This window comes from Mesocricetus auratus, unplaced genomic scaffold (assembly GCF_017639785.1).
Source record: "Mesocricetus auratus isolate SY011 unplaced genomic scaffold, BCM_Maur_2.0 Super-Scaffold_100028, whole genome shotgun sequence".
NCBI lineage: Eukaryota > Metazoa > Chordata > Mammalia > Rodentia > Cricetidae > Mesocricetus > Mesocricetus auratus.
Genome location: NW_024429209.1, coordinates 23893647 through 23919707, shown reverse-complemented (window position 1 = coordinate 23919707; position 26061 = coordinate 23893647). Strand labels below are relative to the sequence as shown.

The 26061-nt window shown below is 56.2% G+C and overlaps 1 protein-coding gene across 2 annotated transcripts; it reads right to left on the bottom strand.

The window, feature by feature from the left end:
- Positions 1-6207: 6207 nt before the first annotated feature.
- On the bottom strand, positions 6208-25626 carry Slco4a1 (solute carrier organic anion transporter family member 4A1). Of its 2 annotated transcripts, XM_005074520.4 has the most exons (12): positions 25502-25625; positions 16425-17337; positions 15485-15575; positions 13984-14105; positions 13456-13567; positions 9851-10005; positions 8874-9069; positions 8525-8690; positions 8256-8428; positions 7898-7962; positions 7360-7508; positions 6208-6891 (listed from the first exon to the last, which is right to left on the bottom strand). In XM_005074520.4, exons 2-12 carry the CDS (start codon positions 17239-17241, stop codon positions 6751-6753), a joined length of 2187 nt encoding a protein of 728 aa, XP_005074577.1. In that variant the 5' UTR covers positions 17242-17337; positions 25502-25625; the 3' UTR covers positions 6208-6750. The 2 variants fall into 2 exon arrangements, with proteins under 2 accessions (XP_005074577.1, XP_040588877.1); XM_040732943.1 differs by having other exon boundaries at positions 7898-8282; positions 25502-25626.
- Positions 25627-26061: the final 435 nt, after the last annotated feature.

Sequence of the window (26061 nt, the reverse complement as noted above, 5' to 3'; positions counted from 1 at the left end):
TCTCTGTGTGAGAAATTAACAGCAGCTCTTCTTGTTGTGTTTCCTAGATGGTCACAGGTGGGCCAGGAAGGGGCCTGGGGCTAATCAGGTCCCTAATTAGTGACTCTCAGGTGTGGTAATTGCCCAGCAGTTGGGCTGCTGACAGTTAATCACCAAGTGCTCCTCAACTGCTTTCACAGAACTAAATGATGGGGATGGATCTGGGGGACGGTGTGGGAGGTGTCTGTCAGAGGCCTTGGCTTCAGCGACAATCTGGGGACCTGGGACCCCGGACACCTGAGACTCTCCTGCAGTGGTGGCTGGCTACTTCCATTAGAGGCAGGAACTCTCAATCTGCTTGGAAATGTTGGTACCCAACCTCCGAAGATGCTCACACAGTAGATGGAGTGTTTAGGAAGACTGGGCCTCCAAGAAGAGGTCGCATGCCTGGCAGGGCACCACCTGATGCCAGTGTGGCCGCCACAGCCTCCCCACATTCAGTACCATTTTCTTTCCCTGCCAGACAAGCATGAAGAAGATGTCTTTTTGTTATTTGGTAAAAATCTGCATTCGCTGGAAACCAGGCAACGATGTGTTCTACGCCAGTGAAGACAGGACATGGTGCCACCTCTTTTCTGGAAGTAGGGAAACTGAGGCAGGAATAGAATGCCTGCAATCCCATGGTCTGCCCAGAGACCATGAGGCCCTTGCATGATTGGTGGGTGGGTGGGTGGGCGTGGGGGGCTGGGAACAGAGTATACAGGAAGTAATTACGCTTGGTAGAGAATGTGCCCTGATCTGGAACTGCCATCCCAAACCTCTGTCTTCAATAAAGAGAGGAGGGGAAGGGAAGGAGACAGGGAGAGAAGGAGGGAGGGAGGGAGAGAAGGAGAGAAGGAGGGAGGGAGGGAGGGAGAGAGGGAGGGAAGGAGGGAGGGAGGAAGGGAGGGAGGGAGGGAGGGAGGGAGGGAGGGAGGGAGGGAGGGAGGGAGGGAGGGAGGGAGGGAGGGGGGAAGACAGACAATGAGAGGAATCCTTGTCAGCCTAGGCAGAGGAGGAAGCACTCAGTCTGGGCTCCTTCTGAGGAAGTTCCCAAGAGCTTATGGTCTAAGGCCAACACAACTTGGAATAAATTATCAAGTTATGAATTAAACACAACAGAAATGTAATTACCACGGGAACCAGCTGAGAATAAAATAGATTATCCCTGTAACAGTCATTAAGCTGTTATCACATGAGCCCCTCTAATGTGTTGCTGATTAAAGTCAATCCCGGCGCAAACGATCATCTCATGGGGTTGGACTGCACTGATCTTGGGTCCTCACAGAGCTACTGTGGCCTGAAATCCTCTCCTGCCTCATTCGTACGTGGCCTCTGGGGACCATGGGCTTCCAGCTTCCACCCACAAACAGCCACCTAGTGGTCCTAGGATTGAGCAGGCCATGGCCGCAAGGCCTCAGAGCTCTGTTATGGCAGGGCCCCGTGTGGCAGAATGCTGCTCTCTTCCCAGACATTCTCGGTCATAGCCATGGAGGTGAAGGTCAGAGAGACACTCTGGGCTTGCCCGGCAGTTGGGTGGCCTCCATTTCCCGGGAGTCCCTCACTCTGAGCAGCACTTCTGTTCTCCAGGAGTCACCGTTGCTTGGAGTGCCCACAATGTCTGCCTCGAAAATACCTGCCTCTTCCCCAACCCACCCTCTCTGCCTATCCCAGGCTGGTCTTGACAGATGGCCTCACAGGCTGATGTGTGGCGGGGTTACCCACAGCAGGGATGGCTGAGCCTGCAGAGCCGGTGACGGTGGGCGTGACATTCCCTTAGCTCACTTTGATGTTCTGGAGCCTGGGAGTCCTGCGCCTATCACTTTCAAACTCTGTTTGTTGTGTCACTTGGGCATTTGTGCCCACCGCTGGCAGAAGGGGTTGCTTCATGTCCGTGTAAAACATTCTGTCTTCCGGATTTGCACAAGGTCATCGTTTCAGCCATCACTGGAGCCCTTCTGTCTTCCTCTTCAGTTTGGAACCACAAGTCTTTTTCATCGCTATAAGGAAATGATGCCAGAGGTTCGTTAGCTCACAGTCTGGGGCGACACTCAAGATTCTGGTGAAGCCATCGTCACGGACAGCAGATGGGAACGAGAGGAGCATGGGTTAGAGTGAGTGCTGTGCCAGTTGCTTCTCCAGGAGAAACAGAGTGTGGGTGGCATGAGGCTTGCCCCCTTTGCCGCAGCTCTCACAAAGCCGTAAAGGGTTGCAGGAGCACAGCCTGATGCTGCCAGTGACCCGAGGACCTCCCAGCAGTCACAATGGACCTTTGAGGGCCTCTCAGACCTTACCCATGTCAGTGCAGTGCGAACTGATTGCTGCAGGGATGGGTCTGTTCCACCCTAAGTGCATGTGGATAATGCAGGGATGGGTCTGTTCCACCCTAAGTGCATGTGGATACTGCAGGGATGGGTCTGGTTCACCCTAAGTGCATGTGGATACTGCAGGGATGGGTCTGGTTCACCCTAAGTGCATGTGGATACTGCAGGGATGGGTCTGGTCCACCCTAAGTGCATGTGGATACTGCAGGGATGAGTCTGGTTCACCTTAAGTACACATGGACACTGTAGAGATGGGTCTGTTCCACCCTAAGTGCATGTGGATAATGCAGGGATGGGTCTGTTCCACCCTAAGTGCATGTGGATACTGCAGGGATGGGTCTGGTCCACCCTAAGTACTGCAGGGCTGCAGGCAAGGTCTTGGGTTGCGGTGGTTCTGGGTACGGAGGTCCTGCACCCTCCCGTCCTTCTTGGTACTAAACATGATAGCCTTTGCCACATCTGCTCAGAGACCTCTGGGAGTCAGTGCTTCTCTAAAGAGAACCTGGGCACTATGGGGTAGGATTTTTTTGTTTAAGGTCACAGATTTCTGGGCCCCTGAGTCAGAGGCTCTAGAATGTGCACGTTTGTAGCTCCTCAGGGAGATGATGTGCAAGCTTCCAGCTCCACGGAGCAGTCTTGGGGCAGAGCACCAAGCCGCACTATAAGTGGTGTGTCCCATGCCAGGCCTCTGCTGGAGGAGCAGGGACTGGCCAGCTGGGGAATGGGTAGATGATGCTTCGCAGCTGCCCTGGGTCTCCACTGGGCTGGCATGGGGGCACAGAGGGCTTTGTGCGCCCGGAACTGGACCAATGTGACGAAGACATGCTGGGAATGGTAGCTTGCATTTGATGTGGGCCTGACAGCCCAGATCCATAGTGTGCGCTGGCAGGCATGTGACCTCCATGCAGTTCCCAGGTGTGCCACCCTCTGGCATGGAGCTCTCCAGGTATACGGCCTCTGTGTGCATAGAAGCCCTTCATTTCCATCTGGGGATCTATGATCGAAGGAGACGGTTATCCCTCCAGATGTCTGCTAACCAGGAATGAGGAGGCATTGTCTGAGGCTTAAAGCAATTCTGCGATTGCTTATTTTTAACCGAATGTGAGAATAAAAGTAATATGGCCCGACAGCCATCGATCCTTCACTGGCATTTGCTACTTGAAAAGAACCCAAGACCACAAACCAGAAACATTCCTCAGAGCTTAGTAAATCTCAGTCACAGCGACACCTAATCCTGGGATTGTCTTTTCCCCACAGGCAGCCTGGTTAATATGTCCCTCACTCTGATCCCTAGGATGCTGGAGGGTAGCCAGGTGTGGGCTAGGCTGTTGCTGCCTTCTGCCACATGCCTGTGCCATTCAGCAGGACTGTAGCCTCGGAGCAGTGTGTATTTATTCCACAGGTGTTCTCTGGGTGCTAGCATGTGGGGATTTGCATAGCGTGAGTCACTGAAAGTCATGTCCCTGAGGTCTTAGTGCCCTAATGGGATAGGTCCTGGGGCTCTGTCTTGGGGAGGAAACCATGAGTGACTAAGAGCTGGAATGGCCTGAGTCCTGGTAGCTTGGGGGCCAGCTGGAAGGGTACTGGTGGGATCTGGCCTCTGTCCCTGGGATGGTGATTCTTGAGTCTGCTCTCAGGTTGGGCTCGCCCACCCATCCCCAGTGGCCTCAGATGAAATATTTTCTGATTTGAGGCCACTCTGTTCCTGGGTGACCACACTAGGGGTGACCAGACATAACAGATGAAAATACACCCAGTTAATGGGAGTCTCCAGCGAGAACATCTTAGCTTATGTCTCATGAAAGGGACACTCATCCAACTGATGGAGTTTCTGCAGTGTCTCTTCTCTAGGTGGGGTCAGCTGAATGTCAGGGTCTCAGCTAAAAACACACAGAAGATATGAAGGTGCCCAGAAAACAGCGAGGCGCCCAGGCACACAGTCAGCCAGAAACTAGAGTGAGGCACCCAGGCACACAGTCAGTCAGAAACCAGAGTGAAGCATCCAGATACATAGTCAGTCAGAAAACAGAGTGAGGCACCCAGACACACAGTCAGTCAGAAAACAGAGTGAAGCATCCAGACACACAGTCAGTCAGAAAACAGAGTGAGGCACCCAGACACACAGTCAGTCAGAAAACAGAGCAAGGCACCCAGGCACACAGTCAGCCAGAAACTAGAGTGAGGCACCCAGGCACACAGTCAGTCAGAAAACAGAGCAAGGCACCCAGACACACAGTCAGTCAGAAACCAGAGTGAGGCATCCAGGCACACAGTCAGAAAAAGTCGCTGTGGACTTGGTCAGTTCCTCAGTGGGGTGTGCAGAGGTCTTCAGGTGTGAGGTCTGGAAAAAAGTTGTATTCAGACCCCACTGTGAGTACCAGACGGGTGTCTGAACCTGATGCTGCTGGAGATGATATGAACAACAACCAGCTTTTCTGAGACAGGCGACCTGAAGTCTTCTGCAGAGGAGGGAATCAAGGCACAGAAAAGCCACGCAGGTTGTTTAGGTTGTTTGGGGTCATACAGTCCGTGGGTGGGACTGCCGCGTGTTCAGAGGGAAAGGCTGTGGTCGGAAGCCCCAGCGTTTCACGGCTCAGCTGGTGGGAGCCAGCAGGTTCCAGGGAGGAAAGTCAGGCTGACTCTCCAGGGCATCTACCTACACAAAGAGTGCTCCCTGTCGTCCTCATTCATAATCTCCTAGAATGACTGACAGCCTTGGGAGCCCCGATGGCCGTTGCAGGTTGAGCTGGAGTGCAAGTGTGTGTGTGTGTGTGTGTGTGTGTGTGTGTGTGTGTATCTGTCTGTCTGTCTATCTGTGTGTTGGTGTGACTGTGTGGTACCCATCACTTCTCTAGACAGGACTTCTGAGCAAGCCTGAGCTCCAGCCCCAAGGGTCACAGGCTTAGGTGCTGTGACCTGCACCATGTCCAGCTGTGATAAGAAGGAAGCTGCAGTGGCCTTGGTCACGATTGGAGGCGCTAGCCTTTCAAAATGAGGCTCACCGTCTGGGGAGGCAGCTCAGTTGGTGAAGCGCTTGCCATGAAAGCAAGAGGACCCGAGGCCAATGCCCAGCACCCAGGCGAAGAGCCAGACATGACAGCACACACTTGCAATCCCGGGGCTGGGGAAACAGAGGCAGGCAGGTCCCTCCACCAGATAGCCCAGTCTACTTTGTGAGCTCCTGGCCAGTGAGAGACCTCATCTCACGAAACAAGGCGGATGGTGCTTGAGGAGTGACGTTGGAGGTCCTCCTCTGACCTCTACATGCGCACATGCCCACACGGACCTTCTCTCTAGCTGCCCCCTCTCAACACACAGTGAAGCGTGTGAGACCCAAAGCATAGCACGTCGGTATTTTTTCAGCAGATGTGAGGGGCTGGGCCATGAGTTGGGACAGGGGCCCTGCGACCTTCATTCCTCTGGATTTGGGTTGCCTGCGCATGGAGGCTATCCGTGTGGGCATGGGTGCCTTTGTGTGTGCGCATGCCTCGAGACTCTGTACTCAAACCATCATGCAACCTTCACGTTGCATGTGCTTGTGTCTGCACAGAGCACGTATGGTCACATACCTCACACCTTACTGACAGCAGCGTCCGGCCACCCTGTACCCAACCCCGAGGTTCACAGATGTGGCCTGAGTCATCCAGGAAGTGGGGGAGGTCCAGAGGTCTGGGGCCAGGGTGCAGAAGCCTACACCACTGTTGTCTTGTTTCTGGTCACAAAGGCAGTAGGAAGGCTCCCTGGGAAGTGTTGTGGGCCCAGCCAGTGCCTGGGACAGCCTATTGCTATGGAAACCTACATCAAAGACGGGCAGGCTGACCTGCCAAATCATAGACCCATAGAAATAACACACTACACAAAGATCACCACTTTAAATATTAAAATATATTATGTACACACTCTTAACCAAAAACGGTTTGCTCGGACACGAGTCACATGACCAGGTACAAAACTGATTCCATAAACACTGTTCAGTGCAAAATGTAAGTCCAGACATAACGATCGATTCAAGTTGCTCCTGCCTGGCAGTAGAGACCTTCCACCGGGCTCCAAGCACAGGCAGCAGGAGCAGATTCAAGCAAAGCGTCAAGTAGCTGGCTCCACAGGGTTATACCACCCGGGGCACTGTTGCCCTGCTCGGGGCTCCTCAGTAGACACAGGAAGTCAGGGCCAGGTGGCATTCCGTGAAATGTAGTGGTGCCTAGGAGACTCTAGGGTTTGGGGGTTGTGTCTGGTTCGTATGTGACACACTCCTTCCCCCCTTAGTGTCCCAGAGGCTGCTCAGTCACAGTACGGAGCAGCACGAGGCCCCAGAATGCAGTGCGAGGTTCCACGTGGTCCTTAAGGGTTACCGCCCTGTGAGGGGTGGGGGTTCACGAATACCAGAAGAGACCTCAGGCCCGCGGTGTCAGACGTTGCTCTGGGGCTGTTCTGTGGGGTTGTCGGAGGCTGAGGACTGGCTGGGCAGGGAGGTCTCCAGGCCATCTGAGGACGCCTTCGGGGACTTGTACAGGAAGTAGGCAGTGACAAAGAAGATGAAGCCCAACACCTGGGGAGACAGGAGGAGATGCTGCCCCTCTGTGCTCAGCCTGGGGGCTGCTTTTGTAACACCCTCCCGGGCCCTACTCTTTCTGGAACAAAGATGACACCGACACCGTTTCCTGCGTAGCCAATCCCTCGTGGGGCAGGTGGGCGGGGGGGGGGCGGAACTTCAATTAGAGACTGAAAACTACCATTTGGTTATAGGCAGAGCCAAGGCAAGGTGGGAGGGCTTAGGCACTGACTGGACAGGGTCCCCCAGAAGACATGCGCCAGCCCTTGCCCCAGACAACGCGGGCTCTTCGAAGGTTTGAGAAAAGACCTCAAGGTGAGGTCACCTGGATGATTCGGGGCTTCCCCGGAACCCCATGGCTGTTCCGTTGCGTGCGGCCGAGTAGGGGGGGCGGAGTGGGAGGATGGTGAGGGAGAGGGTGGGCAGTGGCCCCGGTGGAGCCAGACCCCCGGAAGGCGGTCTCACCTTGAAAGTGAGCCCTGCAATGAGCATGTAGCGGCTCATGGCTTCATTCTGGTACACGTAGCAGGAACCCTGGTGGCCACACTGGTCCTGCCACAGCAGGCAGGCCTTGTCAATCACCCAGCCAAAGGCAATGGGCCCCGGAATACTGCCTGCCAAAGGAGAGAGTTCGCTTAATGCCCTGGTGGGGGAAGAAAGGAAGAGGGGGTACAGGGGGAAGTCCTTTGCAAGGCCATATCGACCGTTATCGTTCTCAGGGGGCACAAAGGGGACTTAACTCCTTTTCCTGAAGAGTTGGCATTGGGCAAGGAGTGTCAAGGTTTCTCAAGAGGGCCCTTTTGTGTAGAGGCAAAGAAACCTACCGGGTAAATAAATGACAATGGGGCCCTCTAGTGGGCATCTAGGGAAAAGGCCCATCTCAGTGTGGCCACGACCCCCGTACCCGCATAGGAACACACAGCTTGGTGACAGGACACCCCCTAGGTTCCCTATTCGTGAAGGCACCGCACAGCTGCACGTGGCTTCCTCACCCCCACAGTACCTAGTGTTCTCACGACAATCCACTGGATCCCCAGGGCAAAGGACCTTTGCTGGTCACAGACACACCTGCAATGCAAAACGGCAATGTCAGAGCCCATGGCAACCTGGCCGCAAACCTCACACACACACACACACACACACACACCCCTAAGCCAGCAAGAGTCCTGGTCACATCGCCACCTCCCCAGGTGCCAAACACCTCGTTGGGGACCAGAGACAATCAGCCCCGATGCCACCCAGAACGAGGCCCATTTCCCGGGCCTGCACGCTACCCCCGGGGGGCCCCACCAGCATCCGCAGAGCGCCACCTGCTGGTACTGAAAGAGAGAAGGGGGGAAAATGTGGTGAGAGCTTCTTACCGTAGGGTAGCGGTCAGGGCCGGAATGCTGCTGAGGAATGTAAAGATAATTACAACGAACACGAGAGCCAGAAGAAGAGGCTTTCTCTGACAGGTGGAAGTGCACTTCCCTGCGGTAGCATTGCCCAAGCCAGAGGAAACCTTCTCAAGGACACAGCTACAGCCTCGGTATATCTGGGGAGCCCAACAACAACGCTGATCATACAAGAAGGCAGGAGGCTTCCCCGGTCCCGGCCACGGTGGTGGGCAGTGGGCAGTGACCACGCTCACCTTCTGGCCAACCGGGTCCGTCTCAGCGCCCGCAGGGCAGCCCGCATAGCAGGGCGAGTAGTACATGATGCCGTCTGAGCCGCACACGGGGCTGTAGTGCTCTGCCTGGCAGCAGTAGATGGCGTTGCAAGCCGCCTTCAGGTCCAAGTGGCCTTCAGGGAGGGGGCTGCAGAAAGAGGTTGTGGTAGACGGTGGGTCAGCAGGTGTGCAGGCACGCTGGTACCCTTCCCCGCCCCTGTGTTGCTGTTACCTTGCCCCGCCCTGCCCTGCCCTGCCCGGCCCTGCCCCGACGCCGGTGCCAGCCCTCCTCAGGAATGCCGGGGAGGGGGGTGCGCTCTACCAGGCTCACCTCCCAACGTAGCTGGTTGTCACGCCTGCCATGGGCATGTTGGGACAGTGTGTGAGGAAGACAAAGAAAGCCAGGAGGCTTGTCGAGGTGCAGAACAGACAGAACCGGATGATCCCAGAGCCACGGAGCTTGAACCTGTTCACCAGGAAGCCACCCAGGAGGGTGCCACCACCTCCCGCAGGCACCACCAGGTATCCTGAGGAAGGAACTCAGTGAGAGGCCCCCAAAACCCCAGTCCTGTGGTGTCGCATCGTTACCGTGGACACTGAGGAAAGGGGAGAATGAGCGCCCCGTGGGTGTTCAGGGATAGCTGTGGGAGTAGGGTGGGATCTCTCAGGCCACCTGGAGGCCCAGAGCTCGATGACTAAGGCCCATCCGTGGCTATACACGGGGTGGGGTTGTCAACACAGAAAGGTGCTAAGAAAGGGAGGGACCACCGGGTATGAGCATTTGGGGCCAGGTAAGGGGGTGTGTCTGGGGAGAGTGGGGTCACCAGTATGACACCCTCTCACTACCCAGACCATGAGACCCACAGGGTGGTCTACAGCTGATGCTTTCCATCCACCCTGGTATCAATGACCCTAGGCTGAGCCCGGTGCTGACCAGTGCATGGGGCATCTCCAGCCAAAAGTGTGATCGGTAAGACCGAGTCCTGCCCTCAGCATAGGGAGGGGGCCCATGGGTGCTGGCTGAGCCAGGGCTCTAATGGTACCCACTCTTGCAGTCCCTGCAAGGCCAGCCTGCCCCAGAGTTGAACTTAGATCCCCAAGACTCTAGGGGCACCAGCTGCATGGCTCGTGGGGATAGCCAGGCTCAGCCTGTTTCTGCAATGTGTGGTGGGCAAAGCAGCTTGTAAGTGGGAGCTGACCCTGCCCTCCCTCTCGGAGCATCGTCCACTGGGAGTCTGAAGGCCGGGGCTAACATGCGCTGGAGGCATAGCTCTCTCTGCCAAGGACGCCAATGCTCAGAATCCTTACCAAACAACGTGGCAGCCTCAGAGGCACTCAAGCTGAACTGGGCCTCGAAGAATTTGGGACCAAAGGTGGACATGCCGGCGATGAGTGTGGCTTCAGTGGCCCCTGCCAGGCAGAGCAGGATAAATGTGGGGTTTCTTAGGAGGAGCCAGATGGAGCTGGGTGAAAGGGGAACAGAAGCCAGAAAGAGTCGGACCGTCAGAATGGGCCACATTGTGTGTGCAAGGAACCCGCCATTCCTGAGGCTGTTCACACACAAAGGGACCCTGGTTTTGTGGAGGCGACGAAGTGGTACCCACATCTATCCCAGAGACACCGGGAGGGGCTGGAAGGCTGGGCCGGGCAGGTAGTGAATTAATGGCCCCCACTGTGAGGCTTTGGCACACCTACCCTCAAAGTTACTGAAACCGGTTACAAACACTAGTCACTGCTATGACTATCTCCAGTGTGGGGACAAGGAGAGAGCTCCCCCTAGTGAATGAAGACAGTAATCACTTCTGGTAGCCACTGTAACAAAGTAGCAGAGACTCTGCATGAGAAGACGGTGATCACTGTGACAAAGTAGCAGAGGCTCTGGGTGAGAAGACGGTGATCACTGTGACAAAGTAGCAGAGACTCTGGATGAGAAGACGGTGATCACTGTGACAAAGTAGCAGAGACTCTGGATGAGAAGACGGTGATCACTGTGACAAAGTAGCAGAGGCTCTGGGTGAGAAGACGGTGATCACTGTGACAAAGTAGCAGAGGCTCTGGGTGAGAGTGACGGCCAAGCTCAGGGCTGGACAGGCCTAGGAGGGGGACTACCAAGGAGTGGGGGGATCTCCAAGGGGTAAGAGGTCACCAAGGTACAGAGATCTAGATGGCACAGGAGTCATCAAAAGAGGCACAGGTTCCCAACCACAAGCTCTGGGGAGAAAGGGGCAGGAGTTTGCATTTGGAGACAGGGGCCTTCAAGGAGTCCCTAGTGGGTTTGACTAACTCCCTTCCTCCTGGCCTGTACTTAGGGGACAGTGGCTATAGGGGTGATGACAGGATTCGTAGTCAGATGCAGGCTGCTAATCCCACAGTGACTTTGTCCTGGAGTCCTGAGAATCTAAGGCCCCAACACTGCAACCCCCGGCTCTTTCCCTCCCCGAGCCCGGGATGTGAAAGGGATCAGTCACACAATAAGAAGGTGCCTGACTTGCCTTCCCAGGACCACATGGCGGAGTAGCCGGGGTGCGGCAGCACAGACCGTGCCAGGATAGCACACCCATCCGGGCAGCGATTCTAGAGGCACTGCCTACCTGCTGGCTGGCAGTCAGGCTTTAGCTTCCCTGGGGGTGAGGGCTATGTGCTGACCGTGGGGTTAAACATGAGATATCACAGAAGTCTGGTTGGCGTGTAACACTGCAAAGCCCCTGGGCACGGAGTCTGGGGGACACAGCTGGTCATCGTGCGAGGGACTGCAGCGCAAGGATCTCATCACAGGTCGCACAGGGGCAAGGCCTTCCTTTGAAGCCAGCTCATGGGGCAGTAACTACGCTAGTGTTGGCTAATGCACGGGGCAGTAGCTACACTGTCTTCTGTAGCAATGCCTGCCTGCAGAAGCCTGGGAAGGCGATCGGTTCTCAGGGAGAGGACAGACACCGCAGCTCGTATGCTGTGCCGCATCTATTCTGCTCCTTTGGCTCATCAATGCTTGGTGAGCTGGTGCCCGCTCCCTGCCTCCTGTGTGAGTGGCCCCCCACCCCCACCCCCACCCCACCCCACCCCCACCCCCACCCCCATGGGAGTCGCTCTCTTCGACAGATCCAGACCGAAGAGATGACAGGCCCTGAGCATCAGTGAGAGAGCTCCTCCGCACAGCTTCCCACTGTGCCAGGGGAGGATGTGAGCCCAAAGTACACCTTGCTCTGAATAGACACCGGGACCGGCTCACAGCCCCAGCGCTGCCCGTAAGCAGGCTCCATGAGGGAACCTCCTGATTCCTAGGCACGGACCCAGAACATTGGGCGGTCCGACAGGCCCCAGTGACACACTCACAGGGATCCCTTCTGAGGCAGAACACACCCGATTCTTTTACGTTTTACTTGTTAACTTGAGGGCTGAACAGTCTTCCCAGCCAATCGCTCAGCTCTGTGCTTTGATGAAAGAAAGAAAGAAAGAAAGAAAGAAAGAAAGAAAGAAAGAAGGCAGGCGTGGAGGAACCCAGCCCCGACAGGGACCCTACAGGCTCAGGGTGCTGACCCCTCACAGCACCCCCCTCCGCAGCTGGGGTGTAGCTGGTGTGGGATATAGCCATGCACAGACAGGCTGATCCATTCCTAAGCTATTGCCTAGGCCTGCTTAGCTTCAGGCTGTCGGTTGCTGAGGATAAGGGCGGCTCTGCCATGCGGAACGTGTTACACAGGGCATCTAATCCCACTGCAGGGTGGTTGGCTGAGACTTTTGAGTCTTCCCGAGAACTGGCCACGACTGCCCTGACCGTAAAGGAGGCATACTGTGCGTGTTTGTTCCAGCAACTGGCTTTAGACACCAACCCTGGTCATGCACCTCTGTCTCTTAGTGCAGAGTGATTGGTAAGAGGCCCAGGTTCCCCAGCTGGGTTAGGCATGCTATGCTGCTGCACCAGAGGGCTTGACACCAGACAGCTCTGCTGTTGGGGTGAGGAGAGACCAACTTTAAAACCAACTACTAGACCATGGTTAGCAGGCCCTCAGCCAGCTCAGCCATGCCTGGAGCTCAGCCCTCTTAGTTAGGCAGCGGCGCCTGGCTCTCCTAGGTGGGCAATTATGAGATACAAAGCCTGTGAGACCAGCCTCACTTTGTTCCTCTGGGCTCTCTGGGGGCGGGGGCTCCCCTTGCCCTCCCTGTGTTAAGGACAGGCTGTGGAACTCAGCCCCACCCACAACAACCCTCCACTCCCAAGTGGTCCGTTAGATGCCACCATTCATAAAATCAGGACGTAAGAAGGAGTTGCAATGCGTCCCAAAGGCCACATTCCCTAGGTCTATGGGAACCTCAATTTTGCAAGGAGCAGACAGTAGGTAGATACCAGGAACTCCTAGAATCCACATTGTCCTCTAAGACCCCAGTAGCTCAGAGACTGTACCTTGATGCGTAAAGACAGCAGAGCCAGGACAGACAGACAGAAAAGGGGATGCAGGAAGTGAAGAAAAGGGAGCCAAGGTGTAGCGCACAGAAAAAAGGCCACCCCAGGGGAAGATGAACGGCCAATGAGGGAGGCAAGAGTTGGAAGAGGCCTCTGCTCCTGTGGTTCTCCGTCCTAGGTGGTACAGAATTGCACCTCCTTGGAGTTTCGGATAGCAAATGCATTGGTGATGCCCAGTGAAAAGACAAGAGTGGTCTACACTGCCTGAGGGGCCTTCTGGGGGGAGGGCCCCAGGGCCTGCAGGAAAGACATTTGCTCTGTGGGGCTTCCCACAGTGATTCTGCCCTCAACCAGGACCTGTGCCTTCATCCAGGAGCTTGCTGCACCTGCCTCAGGGTGCTTGGTGGGCCAAGAAGGGGGATTCAGAGGCTGTGGGTGGCGTCGGACCCACGGCACAGCACACACTCACACACACATGCACACGCACACACACACATGCACGCGTGTTCCTTACAGGGGCAGGTCTCTGACAGTCTTGCCGAAAGCCGGATTGCTCACTGTTCTGTGGCTGTGGTCTTTTAGCTGCTGTGTTTCAGTTGCTCTCATCACGACGTAGCGCTGGGAGCCTGCAGGGGTAGAGTCAGTAGACAGCTGAAGCTCCAAGAGGACATCACATACTCCATGGAGGCTGCCCCTGCACCCCGACCCCTCCACCCCTCAGGACCTGGGGACACGGCATGCTGACACGCGGGCAGTATTGCAGTCTAAGGTCTGGGCCAGAAAAGGTAAGGCTGTTATGTGACGGGATTGTAGCTGGGAGAGCAGAGGGCCACGTGGGCCTGGAAGAATGGAAGAGGGTGGAGGGGTCATTTCTGGTGGAGACACAGGTGGGGACAGCAGGTTGGCTTGCTCAGCCTTCCTCTCCACAGAGACCAACGATTGCACTCCTCATTAGCTGAAATACAGGAAGTAGGGGGAAAGGACAGGAAAGACTCTATCCTGCCTTCTGCATGGGACCTCTGGACCAGGGCAGGGAACTCACCCGGTAGCTGCCGGGGATAGCCAAGGATGGGAATGGCGATGAGGAACGCGATGATCCCGGCTCCCACGAAGCCAATCCACCAGGCGCCGACCCACAGTGGGCTGTCAGTCGTCAGATCCGTCCTATTGGGAGAAGCCGTGGCCCTTGGATTACTGACCAGACGCACATGTCCTTTCCAGTACATGCATGGGGGTAGCCTGCTCACTCTCCCTAGGATCTCTGTGCAGAGGGCAACAGGGGCCCATGGGACTACAGCCTCTCCCTCAGACTGGAGAAGCCCTCTGATACGGCTATCCCCTGGGAGGGGAGTAGCGGCTCCTCACTCAGGCCCTGCCTGCTAGACCCAGGGAAGCTGCATCTGGGTCTCAGACTGAGACCCTGGGGGCAAGGCCCACTGGGGACAGGAGCTTCAAGTAACAGCTGGTGTCCCTCCCCACACCAGCTGGCATCCTCAGGGCCACAGAGCTCAGAGGACAAGGGCTCAGCTGGAGTTCACAGAGCTACCCACCCGGGAACCATTAGGGTTCCGACTGCCATCTGCATAGGAGGAGAGAGGAGGGCTCTCAAACCGAACGGGGGAAAGCCATGGGAAGGGAGCAACTGGCCAATGGGATTTCATACTTTGGAAGAAAAGGGGGCAGGGGTGGGGGGGTAGGGGATGGAGGGATGGGCAGGACAAGGGACAGGAGAAGGATGGGGGAAGGACTCTAGGCAGCAAGGCCAGGACAGCAGTGCAAACCCTCTGCTCTGGTCCAATAAGGAAGCTGCCCCGAGACCTGGATCATGCTCCCACCCCCATGTGCAGAGTGACACAGAACCCAGACCCCAAAGGGCACAGCACATCCAGATCTGGGGGACACGAGCCTTGACCTACCTCAGGCTCTGCATAGACCACGCACCCTTGACCCCATAGTATCAACCCAGGGCTAGAGGCGGCATTGGGAGAGGGCAGAGCACTAGAAACCTCGCTGGCGCCATCTGCAGAGAGAGTCCCAAGGTGGAGTGGTGCCGGAAACCCAGCACAGCCACCAGGAAAACTCAACAAGAGCTGCCCTTCCGTGGTAGGACACAGGACCAGGCCACCTGCACAGCCTTGCTGGGCAGTAGTCAGCCAGGGCCAGCCCCAGGCCCCGAGCTCTGTCTCCCTCCATCCCTCTCCCTCCATCCCTCTCACTCCTCACTCTCCCATTTGCATTTACGGGAATTAGGTACTAAAGATACAGATGCACGGCCTGTCACTTAAAGAGCCTGAAGACGCATGGCCAGGGTTTCAGAATCGTGCGACCTTGAGCCCATTCCCCACCCCCACCCCCCACCCCCGTCTCCCACCTTTCCCTGGTTATGTCCTTGAAGCCACCCAAAGACCCCGAGTCTCTCTTCATACCCCCAGCCCCTGTAGCCCAGATTTTCCCCTGCTCCAACCTCAAGTTGTATTTATCAGACCTATCCTTTGGGGCCCACAGGCGCCAAGGAGGGCAGGCGGATAGGCCCGGTTACTCACCGTTGGCTCACTTCTGTGTAAATATTCAGCATGGCTCCCCCAATCAGGTAGCCTGCCGCGGGTCCAAGGATGGCTGCCGTGTAAAAGATGGCTGAAAGGCAAACAGAGCACGCAGCCGTCACGGGCCACCCGGTGGGGCCCTCCTAAGAGGCGCCCCCACCACGTCCCTGTGTCTACAGGCCCCATTGTGGACCCCTTTCCGGTCAGAGTGCATCTGTGTGGCCGGCGACCAGGAATGCCACGCAGGCATCAACCTTTAAAACGTGCCCTGAAAGTGGGCTTCGGACATCGTTCTCACTCACTGCTTTTGCATGGTGAGGGCAGTGTCCATGCGGAAGGAACGTGGGCAAAGCAGGAGACGGAGGCCACTGGGGGGAGAGAGCGGAGCCTGCTGTAAGCCCTGAGCTGCCCCCCCCGCTACCACCGCCCCTATCCGAGGCCACCTGGTGGACAGCCAGCTTAGCGGCACGGCACGGGCACGCAGTTGCCTTGAAGGCCGGAGGCCACGATTGACAGAACCTAGGAGCTGCTTCCTGGCTCTGCTTCAGCGTTCCCGAATCTTCTCCACTTGCTTCCCACCTAGTGAGGCCGGGCACAGAGCACACAGGGGGCCAGGCTCCATTCCTTTCCACTTAACCTCTTCTCACAGGCTCCTTCCAAACCACACACAGGCTCAGCGCCAGCTGCCTCCACCCCCAAGGCCCTGCCTGGGGACTTGGAGCTCCCTGAGCAGGCCCTACCCGACGTTAGCACCCACTCTTCCTGCCTTTGGAGAACCCCCTCCCCGATGGCTATGTCACTTCAGGTTAGAGGCACCTGGGTCGTGTGGCTAAGGGAAGGACATAAGATCTCCCCCGCCCCAGCCAGACTCCCAGAAGGTTTCAACTTCATTCCACCAGTGTCGCCTACCCCTCCTGACTCCTTGGCAAGCCCCACTCACCGATGTAGATGGGTGAGTAGCTTGACTTGACATTCTCATCCAGGTAAGTGACACCCAGTGTGTAGAGGGGTGTGGCGCCCACGCCATGCAGCAGCTGGCCCAGCATGAAGACCAGCCTGTAGCTGGACAGGCCCGAGTCCGTACACTCCACGTGACTCCCGTTGGCCTGACACGCCCCCGCCCCCACCCCCTGGTCCATGTCCACCTCATAGTGGCCGGCGGTGAAATGGGGCATTGCGAACACCAGGGAGCCGATTCCCAGGACCAGCACGCCCCAGCCCAGCCAGCGTGGCTTGTGCCCGTTGCCCCCAAAGTAGCTGACGAAGGTGAGGCAGAGGCAGGCGGCAATGTCGTAGGAGCTGGCGATGAGCCCGCTCTGGTAGCTGTGCAGGTCGAAGCGCTGCTCGATGGAGGTGATGACGGTATTGATAAAGCCGTTCACTATCATGCCCTGAAGGAAGGAGGCTGCGCACAGGAAGAAGAGGAAGCCCTTGGGGGTGTTGAAGACCTGCAGGCACTTGGGGGTGAAGGCTCGCCAACCGCACAGTGCGTTCTTGGGCCCCGCAGACACGTACTGCACCTCGCCGCCGCGGGCTGTCTGGCTGCTCCGCTGCTTCTCAACCTGGGGCTCGAACAGGGGTTGGCTGGAGGAGCCCAGGGGGCTGTGGGCCGAGCGCAGGGAGGCTGGGGACGCTCTGCTGCTGAGTGGGGTGTCACACCCACCACACCCGCTGTCTGTGGCTGCCGGGGACGCGCTGGTGAAGACGTGTTTCGGGAGGGGAAGGAAATGCTTGTCCCCCATCGCGTGCTGGGGCATCTCCGGCCTTGTGCCGAGGGCTTTGCAGCGTGGCAGGTCAGATGGCTTCAGAGCTGGCTTGACGAGATGAGAGAGCCTCTTGTCACTGGGTCTATTCTGTGAATAGAATTCCTCCTCGTTAGCAAACCTTTACCCGTCCCCTAATCGGCTGAAGTTCCTACACGAGCACTTGGCTCCCACACAGTCCATCACTGGAATAAGGTTTCTCCGACCCGGAGTAGCTCCTGGCCAGCCCCTCACATCTTGCTCCTGACCACAGCCCTGCTGCCGGTGAGCCACACCTGGCCTGGTCCAGCAGACTTTGAGGGTGTGGCCACACTCGAAAACACTGAAGAAAAGAGATACAAGCTAGAAGTCACCAAGCAGTTAGCAGAGCTGAGACATGGATAGGCCTATAAGCCCCCCGTGTGGCCTGGCCTGCACTCCATCCCTTCTTGGCTTTGCCTTGCCTGCCTGAGCTGTCCTCTACTGTAGGAGCAGAAGTGCCTGACGGTCAGCCAGCGGTAATTCAGACCTGAACCACATGGCTGCTGGTTCCAGAGTCCACATAGTACGACAGAGACATCTTCCGGAGGACACTGTGACCCACCACACACACAACACCCCCCCCCACACTGGTCCCAGACTGACTGTCACAAGTTGGCATCGGTAGTTGTATTTTGAGACTATGAACAGTAGAGATGCTTGCATACACATTCCTGGTATAATTGGTGGCAGTGACTGTGCCACTATTTCTCTACAAGCTCGTATTCCTGCCTGGGGAAGACAGTGCCAGAGGATAGTACCCGAGGCAGGGACAGTTCTCATGCTGCCAGAAGAAGACTCAAATCTTCTCTGGGCAGCCAGTGTAGCCAGGGCCCATGTAAACGTCACAGTAACTTGTATATACGTGTGTATACACGCACATATGTGCAATGTAGAGACCAGAGGTCGACATTGGGTGTCTTCCCCAATTAATTTCTACTTTTAAAATTATAGTGTTCACACACAGATTGCATCTGACAGTCACAGGACAACTTGCTGGAGTCTGTCCTCTTCTTCCTCTATGTAAGTCCTAGAGATTGAATTTAGGTCATCAGACATGGTAGCAAGTGTCTCCACAGGCTAAGCTCTCTCCCCAGCTTATCACCTTATCTTTTACAACAGGGTGTCTTATGACACCCAGAGCTCACTGATCTGGCTTCCCTTGGTCTGAAATCACCGGTGAGTGTCGCCATGCCTGTCCTTTTTCCGTACGCAGTGGGGGATCTGACTCAGGTCCTCACATTTGGGCAGCAAGCTCTTTACTTCCTGAGTCAATTCCCTTATTCTACTTTCTCAAACCGCAGTGGGACAGGACAAGAGGAGGGACAGAGAGGAGCAGGGTGGGTAGGGCCAGGTAGAAGGTGACAACGGCCATACTGCACGCCAGACTTGGAACCTGGGGTTGAAACAGAAAGCAGACTCAGGGCACAGAGCCAGAAGGAAAAGACTCGGAGGTTGCCAAACTCAAGGTCGCCAGAGTGCTGTTTGGTTTTGCCTTTAATCCAGGCTGGCCTCGTGCCCACTGTGTTCCCGCCACCCTATCCCTGGAGAGCCACTGGGGACTGATTACACGGGTGACAGGCAGATCGGTATACATAGGTAGAATGGAACTCAGATGGCAGCTTTTTGTGGTCAGTAGAGGACAGCGGGAAACAGAGGCATTTCTTCCCTGAAAATGAAAGCCACCACAGAAGCATTCTAGGCGTAGGTGTCACGTAGCACCAACATCGCCATGGTTTCACCTGAGCAAAGAACACTGACAAATATTTGAAGCACAATCTAAAATTAGACTTATCTGCATTCTGCACTGAAAGGAGCAAACTGAAATCCTACTTTAAATATTAGCCAAGTGGCTTTCTGACGTTTGCCACCGTCCCACTCTAGGGTGGCAAAGTTGATTAGACACGTGGCACGTACCAGTAATGCCAGCATATGGGAGTGGGGTCAAGATGGAAGGGTCGCAAGTTCAAGGCCCACCTAAGCTACAGAATCTTATTCGAGAAAGACAGAGCTGTGAGGTGGTAAAGATGGCTCGGTGGTTATGAGCACTCCCTGCTCTCCTAGAGGACTGAAGTTCCGTTCCCAACACCCATAGGTGTCTTGAAACCATCTATAACTTCAGTTCCAGAAGGTCCAATGCCCTTTTCTGGCCCCTGTGGGCACCTGTACACAGAAGGCAAATACACACACAGCCACATAAATAAAAACAAATGCTTAGGAATGGGCCACACTCAGCTGGTAAAGTGTTTGTCTTGCAAGCACGAGCACCCAAGTTCCAGTCCCCGGAACGCACGGTCCCTTTGAAGCTGAATTTCACGTTGCACACACTTACAATCCCAGCACCGAAGGGGTGGAGACAAGCATATTCCTGGGGCTCACTGGCCAGCTTAGTCTACCTTCCAAGTCAGAGAGGCACCCTGCCTCCAAAAGCAAGGTAGATGGTGCTTGCAATATCCGAGGTTGTCCTCTGCCCTTCACATACATGTACGCCGTGCGCACCTGCACACACGTGAACAATAACACAAGCGTACACCCCGCCATCACCACCAATAAGGGAAGAGGGTCTCACTGCATGCATGTCAGCCTTTGGGCCTCCGTGCCCACACCCGGAGCTGCCGTTCTTAGGTCAGGAGGACAGTGCTGCTGTGACACGTCCCCGTCACCAGCTTTCAAGTCTCTTTCCTAGGATCTGCTAGGTTAGGGGATGGTTGGAGCAGACCCAGTGCCACCCTGGTTAGACTACAGGTGCCCAGCATTTGTCATGTGTCACTGTGGGCATGCCAGAGAGTGACTTCTGGAGGAGACGCCGTGGAGTCAACAGGCACCACCCTCTGGAGGACCTGGCTGTGCCTGTTAAGGGTTGAGTCCGAGGGAGGCTGGCACCCCAGCTTACTGTCCTCGAGATCTTGCTGCACGTCCACCTTTGTAATCGCATGAGCCGGTTCCTAACAATAAATCCCCTTACATTTCTCACTGTCCTTCTCTGGGGAGCCCTGCCTCGTGCAAGGTCATTGCATCCCGTTGGCACTGATGCTGCTCTGCTAAGAACCAGGGCTCATGGGCACACCCCCAGGATACAGTCCCCATTATAAGGATCCCACAGCCACTACGCATGAGCAGTCCTTAAGACTTCCTTGCAAGCCATGTGTAGCTGCAGCTCAGCAGAATCCAGGCTCCTATGGGGCCAAACACGTGGAGCTAGGACTTGCTCACCCGTTGTTGTAAGGGAAGAGCCTTCTACAGAATATCCGACACTCTCGCTTCCATGACCAAACGTGGGCTCCCTGGGCATCCTGGATACATCTCCCACTGACTTCAATTTATATGGGAGGCAGGTCCACTGCTCCCCTCAGAAGGGTCCCCTCCCTGTACTCCTGATAGCTATCCTAAGACAGAGACCTTTCTCACACTGGGACTCCAGACGTGTGACTGGCCCCATCGTCGCCACTAAATAGCTGGTGGCGGGAGGGAATGCTGGAGTAGAGCCTGCCCGTGTGCCGGCCCTGGTCCCTGCGTCTGCTTCCACTCCTAGCAGCTATGTACCGGGGATGAAAAGTAGTTGAGGCCAGGAACCAGGCTTGGAGAAGTTTTCTCAGCCTGAGAAGGCTCCCCTGAACCGCCGCTGCTCAGGTGGGGAGACGCAGGGATGTGGATCTTTCACACAGCCCAGTCTCTAGTGAGCCAACCTTGCCTGTTCTGTCTTAGCCTGCCACGCTGGCTCCACCCAGCAGCCTAGCCCTGTGGGATTAGGCCAAGCTGATTAGCCCAGGATTGATGAAGCCCTGGGGCCTCTGTTGTCAGCTGGCTACTCCACACCTGAGCACCGTGGGGAGGGCAGGCGTGTGCGCTGGCGTGGGTAATACATGGGGGCTATTTTAGGAGGTCACAGGTGACCGAGATTCCCTAGCAAGTTCCCCCCAACACTGTCTTCAGGGCTGCAAGTGCAGCATCTAGCTGATGATGTCCTTCAGCTCTGGAAGAATCCAGCTGTGGCCTCCTCCTCAGCTTCTCTCTGAGTGTTCAGTGGTCAGAGGCAGCCTGCCACAGCCTAACCTGTGGGAAAAGACCCGGCTTGCATGGCTGCATGCTCCTCTGACTTGCTAATTTCCTCCATTCATCCATTTTCTAAACTCCCAACTGGAGCAGTCCCCCAATGCTCAGCTCACACTGCAGTTTGGAAGAAAGGATTTCAGAATCGCTCTTGAACCCAGGTCTCTGCTACCTGGGTCTCTGACGGTTGTTCCTAGGACGTCTTAAAGTCCTAAAGCTAGTATGTCAAGCAATATTTTGTTCCTGTTTGGGGACACTTTGAGGCCCAAATTCTAGACCCTCCTCAGATCTTGGCAACCAGCAAAACAGATTCATCTCTCTTCCCTTCTGTTTTCTCTCCTCCCCTCCCTTCTCCTCCCCTCCCTTCTCCTCCCCTCCCCTCTCCTCCCCTCTCCTCCCCTCTCCTCCCCTCTCCTCTCTTTCTTCCTCTCCCCTAAACCCCAACACCCCTCAGGTCCAGCCAGAAAGAGAAGTAGACAAAGGCAATTCTCTGTTCACTGCACCAAACTACTCTGGGGCCACTGCCAAACCAAGCCCACCTTAATCTTGGGCATTCCTGCTGAAACCACACCCTGGTCACCTGCCACCCCTGTGACCTTGGGACTCTTCTCTACCTCCTAATTTCTCCTAGGTATCTCCTCTTACACACGAGTGGGGTGTGTGTTCACTTCTTCAGGATGAGGCTCAGGCAATGGGGACAGGATGTGGGCCACCAAAGTTTGCACACCTGGTAGCCAGATGCAGGTGAAAGTTCAGGAAACCAGCTGCTTGGCACAGAAGCTGCCAGGGACTAATCGACAGGGAACATGAGTACGAGACACCAGGGCTGGCACCAGAATGACGTGTCCCACACGGAAGGTCTGCTGTCTCAAACTAGGTAGGTTTTCCATCTGTATCTGGGGATCCCAGAGCAACGCAGAGGGCTCTGCCAGGCACCGGGCTACAGAGAGGAAAGGAAGCTTTGCTAATCAAGGATCCCAAGTACAAAGTCCAAGGGTCCCAAGTATATATGGGTGGGGTGGGAAGGACCATTCTAAGGCAATCCTAAGTGTTCTCTGTGACTTGGGTCTGGGGGGGGAGCAGTGCCTCAGGCTTGCAGGTTTAAAAGTGGCAAGGCAAAGACAGGCATAAGAAAGGAGTACTTGCATAGAACTTGGGTGGGGAAGGAGAAAGAGCATGTTGGAGGTCCCTTAGCTCCCATCGTTTTGGATATTTGGTGACAAGGGAAGCCCAGACAATGGCAGCAAGCCTCACCCTACACATGGCCCCCAGTTTCTGATCCACACGTGAGTAGTTTTTGTTTTCTTTTAAAGCAGGGTTTCTGTGTGTAGCCATAGCTGTCCTGGAAATCACTTTGTAGACCAGGCTGACCTCAAACTCAGAGATCCACCTGCTTCTGCCTCCCAAATGCTGGGACTAAAGTCATTCACCGCCACCGCCACCGCCGCCGCCCGCCTGCGAGTAGTGTTATAAAAGGCATGTGGCTTGAGAAAGCACCACTCTCATCTACAGACGTGGTCCAGGATTTTCATTATTTTTTGTTTGCTTTTGCATTTTTCAAGACAGGGTCTCACTCTGTAGCTCTGGCTGTCCTAGAACTCACTACGTAGACCAGGCTGGTCTTGAAACTCACAGAGTTCTGGCTGCCTCTGCCACCAGAGTGCTGGGATTAAAGGCGTGAGGCAGGACACTCAGGCGATTCTAATTCTTTGCAATGCTATCAAGAACGAGGTCGTGCTACCTGTCCACAGGAAAAGAAGGGGTGTTGGGGAGAACCAGAGACCCTCCATGTGAGAGCAGCAAGTTTGGGGCTAATCAACGGAAGCAGAGGAGAGGAAGACCCCCCCCCAGATCACCCTGGCCCAGCTGCTGCCTCTGCAGTGGCCCACAAGAGGCTACAACCCGGGTCCAACGTGCTGAGCCATTTCCTGTGCTCCCCACCAGCATGGCTTCCAGGCTCCACCGGTCATGCAGAACCCTGGCCACCTGGCACATGGGAACACAATCCCTAAGGGCCTGTGAAATTACTCACAGTGACTGAGAACTACGGTTGCACCTCCCTGTCCCTCACGTTCAAGACAACACCAAGGTCAGACTTTCACCCGAATCCCAGAACAAGGTTGGTGGTGAGGTTCTGAGAATGAACTCCTGATCTCTCCCAGGGGTCATGGGGATCAGGAAGGAAGTACTTGGTCTCTGTACTTCACAAGGCATTGAATGTACCTCCAGGAGAAGCAAGGGGGGGGGTCCCCTCCTGCCTGTCAAAGAGCATCAGAGTTAGCACTGGCCCTTCCGTGTCTCAAATGCTTCACCCTGAAATGGACCCACTGCGGGGGAAGGGGGGAAGGAATTCAGGGACTCAACCTGTTCCAGTTTAGGAGATGGCAATGATAAGAATTCATACAGTGCAGCAGCACCCGCGTGGGAAACAGGTTAAGTCAGACGACTTCTGTAACAGAAAACTCACAGTTACGACGCCAGTATCAGCGAATTGAGAAAAACCTGGGTGTCTGGAAGCAAGGCAGTCACAGAGTGCAAACTGCTGCAGAGAGCTCCTCATATACCAGGGGCTGTGCAGGGCGGTTCCCGGTCTGGTCCTCAGTTGCTCCCCTGCTGGACTGGTTCACAAGCCTGTCCTGCCCCTCTCTTTGCCCAGTCACAAGTCTTTTTCTTGCCTGCCTGGTCCCTCTACAGTACTGGGAAAGGTTCTGGTTGGGACTTGTCCAGCACCTGCTCCAGGGACCACACCCAATGAGCCACAATTAGATCACCTAGGGAAGAATTTTCCAGGCAGTACCTGTTGGCCTTCCCTAGCAGACAGGCAAAGCAAGGCGGACCCAACCAAGAGACCCTTGGTCTTACGCATGGTCTTGCACTCTTTGCTGCACACGGACACGCCGAAGGGTGCCTGTTCTCCTTTGGTCAGTGAGACAGTCCTGGCTTCCCCTGGTAACTGATAGGCACTCCAAACATCCTGGTGCCTCAGCCTGCTGCTACTCTTATGCCAGGGAAATTTAAAACACTGCTTGGGGCTGCTCATGTCCAAAGCCTCCAGGCAGTAAACGCCAGGCTCAACCAACAGCTCCTGCTGTCCCCATTACCACAAGCTAAGATTTATAAATAATTCTGCTTAAATCCCAGGTGCTCTGTCCCCTGTCGTCCACCTGCCCCAGGCTGCCTAACAGCAGTTGACTAGACAGCTGTCTTGCTTTACTAAACTAGAAAAAAAAAAAAGCCACTACCCTGAAATAGGGATGGAGAGGTGGTTTCATTACGAATAAACCGCAGTGGTTTCAACGCCTCAGGACAGAAATACCCCATGGCCATGTCTGGGGGAAGCCAGCAAGCCTCATCACGCTAAACTCAGACCACTGAGCCTGAGGGTCCAGCAAGCTGCAGGGTACGACTTGTGTCTCTGTCTCACACTTCCGTACACCTGCGGATGCTGACCTGTCCCTGTGAAGAAGGAGGTACCCTGCCTCGGGTTCCCCGGTTTGGAGCCAAGCATGCCAAGCGGGCAACCAAAGCCGCCAGAATCCTCTTTGACGTTCATTCACCTGAGCCCGGGGGCGCCCGCGAGCATCGTGAAGGTGCCGGGACTCAGGGACCCGGACATCCGCGCTTCTCGGAGGGACAAAGCCTGCTGCCCGTGAGCAACTTTTGTGCTTTACGGTTTCCTCTGACTTAGCAACAGCCGCTGCCGCCGCAGGTGGATCTGTTCCTGACCAGACCAGCAGGGGCTTGCGTCCGCGTAAGCCTGCGCCCCCTTACCCAGGCCGGCAGCCCTAGCGGCTCCCCGCATGCAGTCCTGTGCCCCAGCCCTCTCCCATCTTCCCTCCGGCTCTGGCGCAGCGGCTCTGCCTCCCGCCTCCTCCTTTTCCGCAGACTCGCAGCTCCCTCGCGGGCAGCTGGCAGCAAGGAGTGGATTCTGCATCCGGCTCCCTCCATCCCGCCCTGTCCCCCACAGAGGGAACCCAGGGTGTCTCGCCGGTGCCAGGGCCTGCTTCCCGCCAGACATCGCACCCCGCGCCGCCCCGCTTCAGTCCAGCCTCCGCTAACACCTGCCGCGCTCCTGACGTCAGCAGGTCGGGGTCTGGCACATCTGAGAGGCGATCCCGCGGTGGCGCCCGACCCTGTCCCCATCCTGGTCCGATCCCCAACGCTGCCCAGGTCCCAGAGCACTCACCTTCCCGCGAACCCGGCTGCCGCGCTGCGCCCTGCGCTCTGGCCTTCGCGCGCAGCCCACTCATGCTTCATTCATCGCCCGAGCCTCCCCCGCAGGGGTGAGGGTAGTGGCTTCGCCACCACCGCCAATGGCAGCGCGGTTCGGGCGGGGCCGGGCAGGAGGTGACAGTGGCAGGAGCGCGCCAAGGCGGGGCCCAACGCGAGGGCGGGACCTGGGGCGGGGCAGGGGCTCGACCTACCCGGTGCTGTACCTGCGGAGATTTCTTGCTGCTTGCCCGCGCCACTGGCAGTTGCGGGAGAGGAAACGCAGCGGCGTGACGTCTAGGAAGATAGGGCTCAGGCCTTGCTGCGTAGTGGATTCCACCTGCTTCGGGGTTCGTACTCAAGCGTGGAACCGAGGCCGTGGAGGGCGCCGGTGGCGATCTGCTTAGGTGCGGGGTACAGCTGCAGCCTCGCAAAGGGCGCCCCCCCCCAAAAAAACAAGCAGGTCAACCAGCGAGCACTCCTCCCGAGGGTTCAAGGTTAACTAGACACTGGACTGACTAAGCTGCACCCTCACCT

What these genes read in the sequence shown, in the direction of transcription:
- Slco4a1 (XM_040732943.1), bottom strand. Translation starts at nt 17,241, where the DNA reads ATGCCCCAGCACGCGATGGGGGACAAGCATTTCCTTCCCCTCCCGAAA. An exon ending in ACTGTCAGAGACCTGCCCCT is followed by an intron (nt 10,006 to 13,455) that starts GTAAGGAACACG and finishes CCTTTCACCCAG; the next exon opens with CTCCATCTGGCTCCTCCTAA. An exon ending in TGAGGCTGCCACGTTGTTTG is followed by an intron (nt 9,070 to 9,850) that starts GTAAGGATTCTG and finishes TTCCTTCCTCAG; the next exon opens with GATACCTGGTGGTGCCTGCG.